The sequence below is a fragment of the Xenia sp. Carnegie-2017 genome, unplaced genomic scaffold (assembly GCF_021976095.1).
Source record: "Xenia sp. Carnegie-2017 unplaced genomic scaffold, XeniaSp_v1 HiC_scaffold_24, whole genome shotgun sequence".
Taxonomy (NCBI): Eukaryota; Metazoa; Cnidaria; class Anthozoa; order Malacalcyonacea; family Xeniidae; genus Xenia; species Xenia sp. Carnegie-2017.
Genome location: NW_025813487.1, coordinates 16,896,584 through 16,913,121, shown reverse-complemented (window position 1 = coordinate 16,913,121; position 16,538 = coordinate 16,896,584). Strand labels below are relative to the sequence as shown.

General features: G+C 36.1%; 1 protein-coding gene across 1 annotated transcript; it reads right to left on the bottom strand.

Annotated features, from left to right (window-relative positions):
* Window positions 1-697: 697 nt before the first annotated feature.
* LOC124451773 (intraflagellar transport protein 172 homolog) lies at window positions 698-16,370 on the bottom strand. Its single transcript, XM_047002363.1, is given in 55 exon segments — window positions 698-1,067; window positions 1,151-1,242; window positions 1,614-1,710; window positions 2,168-2,224; window positions 2,361-2,459; window positions 2,831-2,890; window positions 2,962-3,057; window positions 3,207-3,326; window positions 3,709-3,819; window positions 4,137-4,253; window positions 4,349-4,435; window positions 4,506-4,569; window positions 4,638-4,747; window positions 4,834-4,929; window positions 5,010-5,136; window positions 5,444-5,496; window positions 5,564-5,620; window positions 5,838-5,930; window positions 6,158-6,245; window positions 6,770-6,928; window positions 7,406-7,481; window positions 7,562-7,628; window positions 7,690-7,795; window positions 8,639-8,724; window positions 8,787-8,847; window positions 8,923-9,020; window positions 9,660-9,749; window positions 9,823-9,871; window positions 9,947-10,045; window positions 10,185-10,305; window positions 10,611-10,689; window positions 10,766-10,837; window positions 10,919-11,014; window positions 11,091-11,171; window positions 11,293-11,463; window positions 11,567-11,759; window positions 11,838-11,974; window positions 12,308-12,409; window positions 12,489-12,554; window positions 13,096-13,143; window positions 13,313-13,377; window positions 13,529-13,614; window positions 13,678-13,781; window positions 13,898-13,951; window positions 14,232-14,393; window positions 14,519-14,614; window positions 14,807-14,930; window positions 14,993-15,155; window positions 15,158-15,203; window positions 15,287-15,374; window positions 15,450-15,598; window positions 15,676-15,715; window positions 15,794-15,906; window positions 15,978-16,121; window positions 16,199-16,370. Coding segments are annotated over 55 exon segments (5,244 nt in total). The 5' UTR covers window positions 16,238-16,370; the 3' UTR covers window positions 698-977.
* Window positions 16,371-16,538: the final 168 nt, after the last annotated feature.

Sequence of the window (16,538 nt, the reverse complement as noted above, 5' to 3'; positions counted from 1 at the left end):
AAATAACTAACAGCGTCTTACCTTTAGAACGAGGAATCTGATTTCAAAGTGAAGAGGAAGCCACACCACAAAAGATTTGAAAGAAGATTGAAAGTGTACTCTACAAACTTTGTATATACAGTTGGAGTATTATAAGAAGAGTACTCTAAGGAATGTTATTGATGAGAGATAGTACAAGGACCAACAGAGAATATGGCGGTTTCTCCTTGAGATTGTAGAAGGATCAGTTCATGTTCATTCACAGGTAGAAACTTTCGACTATTATATGTGCTAACTGTATGCATGCGTAACTAAACATGAAAAAAAATGTGAACAATTTTCGTTTAGTTCAATAAATATAGCTAAAGACTTATCATTTGCTATTTTTCTCTACTTTTTGCCAATAGGGTATGATTCAAGTAAACGCGTTTCGATATTTTTGTTTTTCTATTGTTACATCTTTTAGGTGTTTTCTTTAAAAAGTCACCTAATGTCAAGGAAAGAGAGTTTGGTCTTTCATTCTTAGATTATGAAAAAACTAAACGTCAAATGAAGGAGAAAACTGTAAACTTCTCTAAGAATGAATGATCGCGATTGCGTGGGTATGATGTAAAAATTTATGTAGTCTTATTTTTATGTTATTATAATGGTTAGTTAAGGAAGAGTATTTAAATTAAATCTTCTTTAGGAGATCTTAAGAACAAAACAAAGAACTTCATTTAAAACTCTATACTGTAATTTTACTGTCCTTTAATCATAAGTTTTTCAAACTGACATTACGTTTATATAAGTTTAAGGTAGATCACTGGATAAGTTTTCCTTTCCAGTCATCTAAGTGATTATCCACTCAAGGACGTAATTTAAACATTTTATGATACCGACAATGCCATTATCAGTAGTCATATATACGAACTAGATAAGTGATGTTTTGTACTTTATACAAATAAATAATCCACTCTGAGATCACGAGGGAATTTTCACAGCAAACAATACAATTTTTATCCAAATGAGAAAGAAAGATTTTGTGGTACACCACAGTACTGACCGAGAAAGCGCAACACATCTTGGCACTCAGGATTGTGCGATACCTGAGATACATATGGAATGATTGTACATTAAAGATTAAAGTTGATAAAGTTATACCGTATGAAATGTATAAAAATACATGTACCTTTGTAGCCATAACAAACTTATTCCACGAATCTTTGTTAGCTGCCCTGTCTGGTCGTTTGAACTCTAATTTATTTCGTAGAACAGGATAACCTTGTGAAGGAAAGATACTCAAAGTTAGACTTTAAAAGTTGTTTTTCTCAATCGTCCCACAATATCCCTTGTGAACACCCTTCTCCCCAGAAGTCCCTCTCATGGAAATATACTCAAAGGTAAACGTTAAAAGTTGATTTCCTTAATTGGTACAATTGTGTAGCACAATATCCCTCGTAAACGCCCTTGTTCCCCAGATGCCCTCCTCAAGGAAAGATACTCAAAGTTGAATGTTAAAAGATTAAAAGTTGATTTCCTCAATAGTTACGATTGTAGATAATATTCCACGTGAACGCCCGTCTTCCCCAGATATCCTCCATATATTAAGGTGAATGACGTTGTCTATACTAAACAATAGTAATTAAACATACCAGTGATGACGCAAGGTAATGACGTAATGTTGGTGGTAGGAGATACTAAAGATGCAGCATATGTTCCACGCTCGTCAATGGGAAGAATTTGTTCAACCTATAAAATTTCATACAATGATCTTATTAGCACAAGATTAACCAAACATTTGATGTAGAAAACAAATTTTCATTATAAACATGTTTCAACTTAACTAATACATTTGTCGCAGTGTGACATATATAAGTAGAAACAAGATTTAACAGATGTAGTAGTACTTAATGAATTTAATGGTTATTTACAGAATGTGTGTGTGAGTGAGTGACGACATAAGAAGGAAGCCATAATTTAAAAAAGTGGTAGAAGATGTGATATTTTCATGACATGCACAGTGAGTGTGATAGATGGAAATTAATGTACAGTTGGAAAACGGAGTTAAAATGTCGAATTTCTTTCTTCAGGTTGGGTTTTTGTTTGCGTATAAGCTCCTTTAAGTTTCAAAGAGAGAAAATTACCAAATACTAACGACAGCTACTAAGAATGAGATAAGAAAATTTTTTTCGGAAGAATCATTAACCTTTTCATCCACTGACACAGCTAGAACCCAATCCTTCACCTCCTCACGTTTCTCCTCCTGCAATAACGTCATAAGTAAGTTTAAGAATACAAAAACGATTTTCAGTTGCAATATTTACAACAAATTAAAACGCCTTCACTCCAAGCAAAATATATAGCTAATGTTACCTATGAGGGTACACATGATCACTTACGGTTAAATACTGTTTCTCGGGTACAGGAACCTCATACGGGATGTCTGTATCCATAAAATCAGTGTTATCAAGATACTCCAAACTTCCTTCCTCAATACCCTATGATAAAGTGATGTTCACAGATACAGAAAATAAAAAGTCACTCCAAACATCCTTCCTCAATGCCCTAATGATAAAGTGACGTTCATAGATACAGAAAATACGTAAAATACGTCATTCCAAAAAGTACATTAGTGACTCTGTAATGTTTGGCCAAATTTTTTATCCTTTATGAAACTCTTTTGGAATGGAAGAGGGAGGGGGGGGAGATAGGGATGAAGGGAGAGAGGGAGTGAGGAGACGTAGAGAGGTAGATAGGGAGGTAGGATGGAGATAGGGAGAGAGGAAGGGAGGGGGAGAGAGGTTTGATGAATTACATACTTATTTAACACATGAGATTAAATTAAAGCGTCAACTGAAACAATTCTCACTTCACTTATGTCAAGATAATGATTCAAGAAGACAAACGCCATGTTTTCCATACCAGCTTTCTGCAATATTAAGAAATCATCGTTCATGAAATAAAATGTCATTAAGATTATGTTGAGCATGGAAATCTCACCTTGGCTGCCATGCCCGCTTCGTAAAAACCTTTGTCACATGGTACAATATCCGTATGACGTAGCAGAGATATACTGAGTTGTGCAGCAATAGAGTCCTGGGGAATGAAGATGGAAAATAACATTTTTTCACGACACCAACTAATGACATAGTTATGTAGACATGTATCTAGCTAGTTGATTAATGTACCACATAGAGAAAGACAGTGTATTTGGAAAACGTAAAATGGGACATATTACAACTCACCAACGAATCTTGTAGTAAACATGCAGCACGATTAGCGTAGTAATGACATACAAGTAATCTGTTTTCAAATTCCTTTAAAACGACAGGATTGACGTTGGAACTCTTGTTCAATCCTTCAGTCTAAAATACACAAAATGTATGAACATTATCTTCAACATTTAATTTCAAACATTTCACCTCCAAGTATCGATATCAATCATGGCATATCCAAATCAACCATGCAGCATCCATATTAATCATATAGTTTTACATATCACTCATGCAGTATTCATATCAATCATGGAATATCCACATCAATCATGCATTATCCATAACAATCATGGAATATCCATACTAATCATGCAGTATTCATATCAATCATGCAATATCCCCATCAATCATGCAGTATTCATATCAATCATGGAATAACCACATCAATCATGCAGTATCCATATCAATCATGCATTATCCATAACAATCATACAATACTCATATCAACTATGCAGTATCCATATTAGCTTACTAATTCAAAGAGAACATCTCTTATGTTGGCCCAATGTTGATAAGAATCGGGCGAACTCATTTCTTCCATTGACACCATTTCATCGACGATACGTTTGTATATATTGAAGTTCTGAATTTAACACACCATATATGTAAATGAATAAAGTGAAAGAAACTGAGAACTTACTAATTACACATGTAAACCAATTATCACAACGTAATCACGACGTAATCACGACGTAAACACAACTTAATCACGACGTAAACACGATGTTGGTTTCGACAAACACATGAAGCGAATACGTCTGAAAAGCTATAAAACATTACCTGAGAGACTAGTAATGCTCCTAAAACTATAAAACATTACCTGAGAAATTGCTGGTGATTCTAAAGCTATAAAAATCTACCAGTACGATTGCTAGTACTCCTAAAACTACCAAACATCACCTGGGATCTTGGTGGTGCTCCATGTGTCACAAACAGCTCTAAAGCTTTCATTGTATTATTCTCCTTTATTAAATATGCAGCGTATTGAGCAACGTACTTGCTGAGAACTTCATTGCCCTGACAAAAACAAGAAAACTGACGTGCTCATCACCGTTACATCATTATTTTTTGAAAAATAGTTTCTACTACACGAGCTCGGCCTAGTCCCACACCTGTTGCTCGGCTGTATGGATACATTTCGCCCATTCTCCCCTCTGTACCATCATATCCAAACCAGCAATGACGTCAACATCCACGAGCTTTTGTAAAGAAAAAAACCACGATAAATAGTTGAAATAAACTAAGGGAAAGTTATGAGTAACTTTTTACCTGTTCCGCTCTTCCCTTATGCTTCAAGAATGACACGTATTTCTCCTCAACGTAACCTTCCAAACTAAAGAAAAGACGCCATGAACGAACGCGATTTCTATACAACATAAAACTCAAAATAAATGCTCTTACTTTGGCGCCATCTCAGAAGCACATTTCTTTGCTTTATTCCAAAGCTCTCCTTCTATAAACATGTCTATAGCCTCTTTCACCATTTCAATGCCAAGATACAATTCTGCAGACTAAAGAGAACAAAGTGGCATGAAATAACTAAAGGTTCATAAAGAGACACATCTCACTCGCGCTCGCTTGTTTACAATTATCTTACTTTAGAGTAATATTTTATCTCTGCTAGACGTTCACAAGCGGTTAAAGTAACGTCTTCAGCTCTGCTGGGAACAAATTTCATTGCCAGTTCAACAGCCTGTAAATTACAAACAAAAGGAAAGATGTATTGAGTTGTCAATCAATTATTCACTAGCTTTGACTCAAAATGAAACGTACCTTTTCCAAAGAGCTTGCAAGTACATCAAAATCATCTGAATTGTTTGGAGTGATCTTTAAATACAAATCGATCGCACGCGAATGTTCACCTTTTGTTTCCCAGTCCATCGCCTGAGCTAAGATTCCACTGGTACATGAAATGTTTAAAAGTAGGTACAATATGAGCAGATATTTGAGTATATATGAGTATATATGAGTACATATGAGTATATATGAGTATATATCAGTATATATATGAGTATATATGAGTATATATGAGTACATATGAGTATATATGAGTATATATGAGTATATATGAGTACATATGAGTATATATCAGTATATATGAGTACATATGAGTATATATGACTAAACATATAAATACAGTATACATATGCGACTGAGTACACGTGGGTATATATATATATATATATATATAAAGACGATAACCTTACCCACTGCCCTTTCTCAATGATTCCCTTTCATATTCGTCTTGGAACTGTGACATCTTGAAAACACAAGAACAAAATGATGAATAAAATGGTTATAAGAATTAAAACTTTTCCGTAAGAAACCTTGTGAGGCAGGTATTCTTTCACAACTCTGAGAGCATCTGTCCACATTCCCGATTCCTGAGAAAAAAGATAAAATCATAATCGCTGGAAGCGATGGTGTCTTATCATGGTACAGTCAATACCGAAAACCTACAACCTAAGAGAAAAACAAATTTTTACCTTGTAATATCAAGTCGCAGTTTAGCTCATTGAGCTCGACACAAGCAAGTGTAAACCTTAATCCTAATCCTAACACAACCTATGACTACAATCTAAAAGTAGAACAAATTTCTACCTTGTAATATCTAGCCGCCAGTTCAGGTCTTTGAGCACGAAGCAAGCAAGTCTCGGCACGTTGATAATCTTTCTTTTCAAAAGCAACTCGAGCCTAATGAACATAAAGCAAATACTGGTTCAGTCATTAAAACGGTTCTCTATTGAATGTTTACATTTTTATGTATTAGTCAATAGAATAACGACATCCATTTCTGGTAAAATATTACAGGAAAGTGCTAAGCTAAGTATTCGTAAAACAACCTGCGATTTTCAAGACTTTTCTTTAATTTACACTGCCTTACACGTACACAGCGAATATAAATAAAGAATATAAATTACCTGGCCAACGAGCACGTCAGCAACACTATCTGGATCATGGTCTTCAGCAACACGTTGAGCACTATCCCAATCTTGATTGTGAACATGCCTAACAAGAAAAAACATTAAAGTAAATTGTTTGAGCCCGGGAGTATCGTTACATGTTCGTAAATATAGATCGTCCAGGTTGGTATAGTCCTGAGAAGGACTGTTTTTGTTGTTGTTGAGATGACTCCTTTGACTCTGAAGATGACTACCGCTAAGGTTGTCGAAACGTCAGTCAACAACAACAAAAACAGTCCTTCTCAGGACTATACCAGCCTGGTCGATCTAAATTTACAAACATGGAAAAAAAACATTGTGTGAAAAAAATATGACAAAGTTTTAGATAACACACTCGTTTGAGCCATAGTAATTTCAACTGTGAGATAAATGACAAAAAGGCAAAGCCAGCAAAAAGCCACTGTAAAGTGGGACGAGCAATCAAAAACAAAATGTATTCCACACAGTATATATTCTATTGTTAAGAACATGATCAATAATTCTTTCACCGATAGCTAAAGCATATCCTTTGATAATATGTCTTCATTGATTTAAATAATGATAAATTTCTTGATAAAAAGTTCTACTTACATCAGTACAGCCTCCTTTGGTTTGTTTGCTTTTATAAACTCCCTCTCGGCTTCTTGAAACTTGCCCTCATCCTCAAGAAACATGGCGTGCTTCAAATGAATATCTGATAATTTCTCTTTCTTTGAAGCTCGAGCAAGATCAAACGCAAATTCAAATGATCTACAAGATAACGAACATTACTCGTTTTTGAATGTAGATCGTCAAGGTTAATGTAGTTCTGACAAGAGCAGTTGGTGTTGGTGTTGACTGACATTTTTGCATCCTTAGCAGTAGTCATGTCACGAAAAGTTCACGCAGGGTGTGAGGGTGGTGGTGGTGGTGGCGATGGTGGTGTTGATGGTGGTGGTGGTGGGGTGGTGATGGTGGTAATAGTGGTGAGGTATGTTGGTGATGATGGTGGTGATGGTGGTGGTGGTGGTGATGGTGGTGGCGATGGTGGTGTTGATGGTGGTGGTGGTGGTGATGGTGGTAGTGGTAGTGGTGGTGATGATGGTGGTGATAGTAGAGATGGTGGGGATGGTGGTGGTGGTGGTGATGATGGTGGGGATAGTAGAGATGGTAGGGATGGTGGTGGTGGTGGGTGATGGTTGTCGGGGGTGATATTGAAGTAACGATTGTTAGTAAATATGTTTATACCCATTATCAGCAGCGTAATCAATCGCAGTCTCAAGTAAACCAAATTTCGTGAGAAGTTTTACAGCAGAATCACCACCTATGAACGTATTATATAACAGCAATACTGTAAAATATAAAATACTTGCACCACAATAAGCTATATAAACTGTTACCTACCTAAAGTCTTTGCCCAAAGATACGCAACTTGTTTAGATGGTGTAGGACCACCGTGTTGCTTAGCAACCTGAAAACACACAAAATGTTAACATTTTATGAATAACAAATGCACTTCATCAGCGTCTTACCCGATACGCCTCGTCCCATAATTCATTACTGCGGTACATATTTACAGCAGCTTTCCAGTCCTTTGCTTGTACGTAGTGATGTTCTGCTTGACGTAATTGGTTTTCCCTTCAAGCTCCTGGTTGAAATACATAAAATAAAATATCACTTGCATTAAACCCACCTTTCCGACGGTGAACACAAAACTCTGACGATCAAATGGTCGGACATAGTGTTGTATTTGAAGAATAGTGGCAAAAAATAGAAAGAAGATGCTTTGGGGCATTTGTAAACTTTATTTTAGAAATCCAGAACGACTAATTATAAAGGCAGAAGGTGTAAGAGTAAATAAAAACCATTTTCTGTCGTATCAAAAAAAAGCTTGGATATGACATGCAATATTAAGATACAAAGTTATAGAGAAAAATAAAACATCTCTAACATTGTCACGGATATTTCAAGTGCCGTAACAAAGTGTTGATGAGTTTGATGTGCATTTGTCAAAACAATCTTAAGCAGAAAAAGCAACCAAGCACCAATTTTAGAGCTCGCTCCGTCACAAATTAATTGAAAATTAATCTGAGTATGCAGTTAACTCCATCAACTCTCCAAGTTCATGGTCATGGCAACGACGAGCTCTATGTACTAGTACCGATCATGGAGTAATTAGCTCGCTCAGTCACAAATTTTCACATAAATCATCTGCTAATATGTTTCTTTATAGCAATTTCAAACTCGCTGTTCGTTTATAAGATATTTTACCGTAGGGGAGATTATTGCTGTTGGGGATATTTTACCGTAGGGGAGATTATTGCTGCAGCTAATAGCCAAGAAAATCACACGAGAAAGTAATGGAATAAACTGAAATAAAAACGCATAAAGGATGAATTTGAAGATTCTACATAACATCCTGTTAGATCCCTAAGCAAGTAGGATATTATAAAGGGTTTTAACCAAGGTACACAACAGTACAAAGTCCTTACCTTTGCCAAGTGAATATGGGTGTCATCGACAAGATCTTCGTGAAATTGTTTCACCAATTTAATCATGTGATCGTACTGTAGACAATTAATACAATAATTACTCTAATGAATACATAATTTGATCTTCATAAGAGTACCTGTCTGATTTTCTTGTACATGTTTATTGCATAATCTGGTTCGTTAATGGTCAAATAAAGCCTGAAGCGAAACAAGTTCAAACCATAATTAGTAAGAATTTCTATACAGACCAGTAAAGAGATGGACATCAGTAACCTTTCAGCTTCTTTGTATTTTCCTTGTTGCTCAAGTTGCTGAGCTTGATTGACGTAAAGTGACGTCACTTCTTCTGGTTCCATACACGTCAATGTCAACTAAATAAGGACAAAAAATCATCATAAGGCAGGAGAGCAGATTATTTCATAGTTATTACATGTTTGTAAATGTAGATCGTCCAGGTTGGTATAGTCCTGAGAAGGACTGTTTTTGTTGTTGTTGACTGACGTTTCGACAACCTTGGCGGTATTCATCTTCAGAGTCAAAATAGTCCTTCTCAGGACTATACCAACCAGGACGATCTACATTTACAAACATGTAACGATACTCCCGGGTTCAAACCATTTACTTCAAAGTTATTACTTCACCAATAATGTAATATTGCCCTGAAAGTCTAATTGCCAGGTGAATAGCAAAAAATCATAGAGTTCCCAATAGTTCTAGAAAAAACCAACAAAAGTTAGAAAAACAAGAGAAACCCAAGATTTTCTTGGTTTTGTCTTGCTTTTCTTTAGGGTTGCTAAAGTTTCAAAACTCTTAAGTTTTCTATTGGCTTTCACAACTCTTGAGAAGTCACCCCCTACCATGGCAATAGCGCTTTTCAAGTCAATATGAAGCTGTGTCACCACGACAAACTCTCTGGATTATTAACGCATCACGTGGTTTATTTAACCACGAAAAGAATATTTTTCTTAAAAACTTTTAAACGAGAGATAAAAAAAACCAGTTCCATGAACCTTATGCGCAGCTTCATACATATTTTCCTTTGTATACATATCGATAGCGTCTTTAGGATGTCCTGCTTTCACGTAAAGTTTCTCTGCAATCTAACAAATGTACAAGCGAGTATACCTTCATCACCCAGTTGTACCTTGCATTCCTAAAATCACCTAGGTGTACCTTGTATTCTTTGGCTTGTGCGTAATGTTGCGCGATTAGTTTATAGTATCTGTGAAACACAACAAAAAAGTAAGTGTCTTGGTTGAAGAAATTCACATCAAAAAATTAAAAACAATGCTATTACTTCCTAGCCGTTTCTTCATCGTCAACGACTTCCAATATCTGTACAGCTTTGTTCCACTGTTTAGCATGGATTGCAGCATCAATAGCTTTAATTGTACAACTTTAAAACAAAACAAGTTTTATTATAACAACTCAATATAAGTTGAAAGGGACTTTAAAAGCAGGCAACTAGAAAGTAATTTAGACCAAAATAATGTGAAGATGTTTTTCCTTTATACAAACCGTCAATATAAACTTACCCTGCTTCTATGTAGTGATTGATTGCAGCATCCATTTGCTTTTGTGAATATAAATAGTTGCCCCAAGCTTCCTCAAGTTTCACAACTTCACGCGGAAACGAGACTCGGGCGAGTTCGACAGCTGTAACAACGTACGTTGCTTCATCAATATTTCAAAACTGTGAGTGTCATGCATTATAGTCATGTGAGTTTATAACACGTGAGTGTCACGTTTATAACATGCGAGTGTCACGTTTACAACATGCGAGTGTCATGATTATAACGAGTGAGTGTCACGATTATAACGAGTGAGTGTCACGTTTACAACATGTGAGTGTCACGTTTATAACATGCGAGTGTCAGGATTATAAAGAGTGAATATCACGTATAAAACAAGTGAGTGTCACGTTTATAACATGTGAGTGTCACGTTCTTGTCCTGTCATACCTTTCCTGTAAGCATTTCCTTGCTTGTATGCTTCTAAAGCTTGCTGTTCTTTACGTACTCGTTCAAACAGTTCACCTGCCTAAAAACAATTTACAGTAAAGAGAGTGAATATTCTACATCCATGGAAGAAATTTAACAGCTAAACAAAACGCTACCTTGTCATACAGACCAGATTTGAACAATGCAGCAGCTATTCGTTCCATTAAATCAGGTGAATTAGCGAGTTCCTGTAATGTAAATTTCTCCAGAATAAAACTAATTAAAATAACCCATTCCTGCCCCATTTTTGCAGGTCAAAATCCACATACCTCACGACTCATAGCAAGTCTGGCTGCCCGTGCGGGTAAACCAGCTTTCATATAAAGATTGATGGCTTCCATGAAACTTCCTTGACTTTCTTTCACCTGGAATAAACAACATGTGAAATTCTATGTTATAATCAGTAGTCCAGCCATATGTCGTGGGAAAATAAAACTTTACCTCCCCAGCTTTTTCTTCTTGTCTAGTGTCCATGAGCCACTGTAGATGTGAGCTACGTAGCTTGTCCACCTCGGGATGACCCTACGACAAATGGGGCGAATGAAGTATAGATTATGATATCTGTGAAGCAGGACAATCTTCGTGTTTTCCTTTAGTCGCTGATAAAATGTCTTTTATAATATAAATAGTGAGTTAATCAAACCTTTGCTTCAGCTACAGCTATTGCTTCATCCCACTTGTGTAGCTCTTGATACATTTCTATAGCCTCGTCAACATGCCCCTGCTCCAAAAGAATGCTCTCGGCCATTTTAAAATTCTTCTCCAGTATCGCCAACTTTGCTCGCACCATGTAATGATGACTACCGTCTCCACCCTGAATAAACACTTCCCATCATACACATGTACCCAGCTTAAGACCCCAAATATCCCTTATTATAATTTATACTATCCCTATGTATCCTACATGTCAAACTTACGAAATCTGCAGCAGCCTGTTCGGCAAGCTCGTTGATATTTCTTAAATATTTTGCTTTACTGATATCGCCAAGCGCAGCAAAACATCTCTCTGCAATGATGAGCTGTCTGTCGTCCAAGGCAAGCTTACTAAGTGTCTTCCACATTGCCTCAGTTTCTGGCACCATTGTCAGCGTCTCTAGAAAGGACACGGCCCTAGAATGAAAACAGAAGAAGCATGATGTCGGTACACCTATTGTTATTTTGTTAAACAAATTAGATCCCCTGTGATACCTTGTTAGATCCCCATCATCGATAGCTGTACCAAACTCAATCAATCCTTCATCCAGCGTATAAGATACAGTAGTGACACCTTCATTGACAACAACGTCTGTCTTGCCTTCGTTTCGTTCAAGATCCACTATATCTCCCTTAAAATGAATGGAAAACTGTTCAGTTAAAGTTTACTTTACCTAGTATATCCAACACCTACATTAAAAACTGCGCAGTCAAAGTCTTTATTATTTAGTATACCTCAAATACATTAAAAACTGGGCATTTAAAATCTGTTTTATTTAGTATACCTCAAATACATTAAAAACTGCGCATTCAAAGTCTGTTTTATTTAGCATACCTCAAACACATTAAAAACTGGGCATTTAAAATCTGTTTTGTTTAGTATACCTCAAACACATTAAAAACTGCCCAGTCAAAGTCTTTATTATTTAATATGTAACTAGTTGCGTAATCCAATGTCATAATACCTTTATAGGAAACATAGTTACTCTCTGTGGAGCGTCAATATTATACCAGATACAAAGATTTCCACGATTCTGGGCAACAACAACGTCACTCATGGGTACCCACTGAACGAGAATGAAAAATAGAACACGAAGTCAATAGAGAGATGAAACATTGTTGCTACCTTAAATGAAGGCAACCCACCTGAACGTAGGTACAGTAGTTTAATATTGTCGTACGACTATGAGTTTCGACATCAAGAAGATAAAGCTGGCATGAAAAAATGGTTTTATTTATCACAAAATATCGTAAAATTATGAACAAAGACAAATGTTGAAGTTCTTTACAGTAGAAATTCAAACTGAGTATTATTTTCCACGGATTGAGGTACAAAAAAGGCTAAAAATGTTTTTTCAAACTCTCCCCTGGGAGCCCATTTGTGAATTGGTGCAGCGGCGAGGGAGGTTGTATCAAGCACGTTTTGTTGTTGCATCCGCACAGTTCGAGAAGAATGGATGGATCACAGACATATGTTGTTTAGTATTCACGACTGTTTAGTTTAGGCTACTCTATGTAGAAAGGACTTTTTAGATGATGTAATACAGCATTAGTTGTTTTGATGAGAAACAAACGTGAAGCTTGTGGCGGCTTGGTTGCAGCAGCTCCCAGTTGTGAGTCGGTTTTTATAAAATTTACAATAATGGTAATCTAGAGATGATGATTGATGACTTACATTCAGTCAAAACACAGAGAAAAATGATTTCAATATTTCTATCTACTTTGGTGTTCTATATGTTGTATCATTGTTTACCTTTGATTTCTTGTCACGGTAAAGAAGTTTTCGTCCAGTTTCATTCAACTTTAAACATTTAAACAGAAAAAGCAAATAAAAAGATTACGAAAAACTTTTTCCTCCTTATAGTGAGTGATAGTATAGCACACTAAGTCAACTTAGTTTCCAGGACCTCCGTCACCACACAACATTTAAGAAAAGAACCATGAAAGAAGGACAAGATGAAGAGCCATACCTCTAGCCAATCAATCTTCGAGTCATGACCAACGGACGCCACATTGAAACCAGACAACAAATCAACTAGAGAATAATGTTGACAAATATTAAAATCACGGATAAACGGGTAATTTATTTACTGTCGATCATTAACACACTGAATCAATAAAATTTACCCAATTCCTACAACGTAATTCAATCCCCATCGATCCCTATTTCTCCCTCACAGACCTACCAACACATATTGTCTTTAAATCAATAAGATACGCCATCATTTTGACATTTTCTACTCCTCTGATCTTACGTTCATTTAGACGAACACTAAGAGAAACAGTATTATCAAAAATTTCCATTGTAAATATATAACATCCTTCGTTATCCTACCTTATCAAATGAGGATTCATGAACTCCGTTCTAGCCGTAAATAAGATCTCATTGTTACCATATTCAATAAGAGAAAGTTCTCCAGCATTAAATATCATGCAAACCTGTGGAACGTAAAAAAACCGCTTTTAAAAAGTTTTAAAAGCGAGAGGAAAATTTTCAAGACGGTGAAAAATCTTGGACATTTTTCGGTGTTACATGTAATCTCACGTCAACCTACGTTTTCGTTTTCAAAGAAGAACTTTTCGTTTCCTCCTGAGCTCGGCCAAGGAACCTTGGTGAGAAAAAAAATGAATTCTTTTCAAAAAGAAACGATTACAGTCATACACGAGAGTTAATGAGAGTATAAAGGTAAAAACAAATGCTTATGATGGTAGAGAACAAGATAGGATACTCTGAAATCATTCGTATACAATAAGACAACAATGTTCAATAAAATATTAACGAACACTTCTTTCAAATAAATCTCCCTGTGAATGTGAAGGATTGCATAGGATAGAGAAGGATGCAACACATGACGGTGATGATGTGCACGACATCAGGAGCTCACTAACCTCGCTCAGTTTATGGCTTTGTAGATCACCTAGCAACAATGTATCTGACGTGTACGCCACCAAGTATTTATCTTTTCCCATGACGCTGACCTTATCAATCTCGTAGCCATAGTGAGATTTCAAGACAACACGCGTGCCAGAAGAAAGATTCTTTACAATAACCTGAAAGAAAATGGAAAAAACAAAAATATGAGCTTGACACATGAGTGAATGAGATAAAAATCCTTTTGTCAATAATCAAAACAGCATTTACGAAAGTAAAAACAATTTTTTCGTCAAAGTCTGACCTGACTCAGACCAACATATGTAATTTCAAACTTATTTTTATAGATGGTTCTTCTGAGACAGCAGTCAAAGAGTTCAACACTGCCACACAATGTTCCCTGCAAAAAGAATAGAGATGTAACAAGGGAGGGGTGGGAGAAGGCATCATTTGGCATGATATTGTAACAAGGGAGGGGTGGGAAGAGGTATCATAAATATGGTATGATATTGTAACAAGGGAGGAGTACAAAGAGGTAACATTTGGTGTGATATTCAGTCAGCATTTCTTTTAACTATAGATTGAATCTTACAGCAACTAATCTTGATCCATCTTGTTTCCATGACAATGCTGTTATGGTGTACAAATTTTCAATTTCTTTCATTTTGCTCTCATCCCAGGCACCTTTACGTGGACTCCAGTTAAATATCCGTAATCTGTTAAGGTAGACATGTATTTTGTAATTCAACCAAAAGTAATAAACATCAAGGATAGATACCTGTCAAAACTACCCACGACAACAGACTGACCACTTGGGCTACACACAGCAACCGTAAATTCCTTCTCACTTTCATCTCGACTGTAGTCAAAATTCTGGATGACCTTTCCCTCTTTCCCATACGCTACAATGCGCTTGTCACATCCTGCTGCGACAACAGACAACCCCAACACAATGAGTAAGGTGGACAAGAATGCTTAACTAGTTGACCCTAAATAAATGGTGAATTTCATAACTACATGTTTACATTCTTTTGGTATGTTAATAAAACCTATTTATAATATGAGTTATAACCTGTGAGAGTCCAGTTCCTTCATCATCAAAGAAGTACCTTACTATGGCACCATCTATGTGTCCAGATAATAAACCAAGACCTGATGAGCTGAGCAAAGCAAATACATATAAAATATTATCTATAATGCATAAAATGTAGCTCAATTTGAGCAAGAAAACGTACTTGCATGCTAGAGATACCACATAATTATTTGTGCCATAAAGAGTTTGAGATTTGTTTGTCTTAAGGTTTGCAATGCGCACTTTGCCATCAGAAAGTCCGAATACAAGAAATGGTTGATCTGCTGGCCACACAAGACATGTCACAGCACTCTGTTATAAAAAAGATTTTTATTAAGAAAAAATTGATGAATAAAAAATATGACAGTATAAAAGAAAGAATAAAATACCTGCTGCACAAACTTATTGCATATCACCTTTTTGTCACCCCTATAAAATATTAAAGGAAAAACAAAATTCAAAGTTTTGTGAAGATACGATTCCTCATAATTACAAGGGCAGCCTTACCAATCTTCACCAATTTTGTAAACAAACACGATGCTGTCAGATTGTCCCACAGCAATCTTTGTGGAATCAGGCGAAAATGCCAATCCTTTAACGACATAGCTCTTTTTTCCAGCCTATTTTTTAACAAGCAATACAAGATGAGTCTTATCGACAGATTCAAATCGACTTATTTCATAGTTTATACCTGGGAATTGGCTGGTTTCGTCGCAAATTTATCGCGCTTTTCGCCAATTTCATCAAAAAGTATAACAACTCTGTCCATTGTAACAACAGCCAATTTTTGATTGTTGGCTGACCAAGCCATGGCAGTGACTTTACATGCACCATCCTGGAATTGAAAATTTTCAAACATTGACAGACCATTGAGCTCTTGTCGAACAGCAGAAAGTTCTTAAACAAGATTACCTGTGACGGAAGAAGCGTCTTCATATAGCGTAATTGCATTCTCAAACAATTATAGAAACAAGCCGCCAGAAAATTATCAAAAGGATAAAGAAAAAATAATTTCAGTTTTCCTCCATCTTAAAATAAAACAAACATTGGAAAGGAAAGCGAAAAGCTTGTTGGGTAGCCTAGGTGACATCCTTAATCCATAACAAGATTATGAAATCCACACAACCCGGATTAATAGAACGACGAAAAATTGTCAATGTTTATTTTAAAATTTGTTGAAGTATTTAACGTGAATATTCAATCTAAATAGTTGGAGCGAACTATTTGCACATTAAATATAAGAGAGGAACAA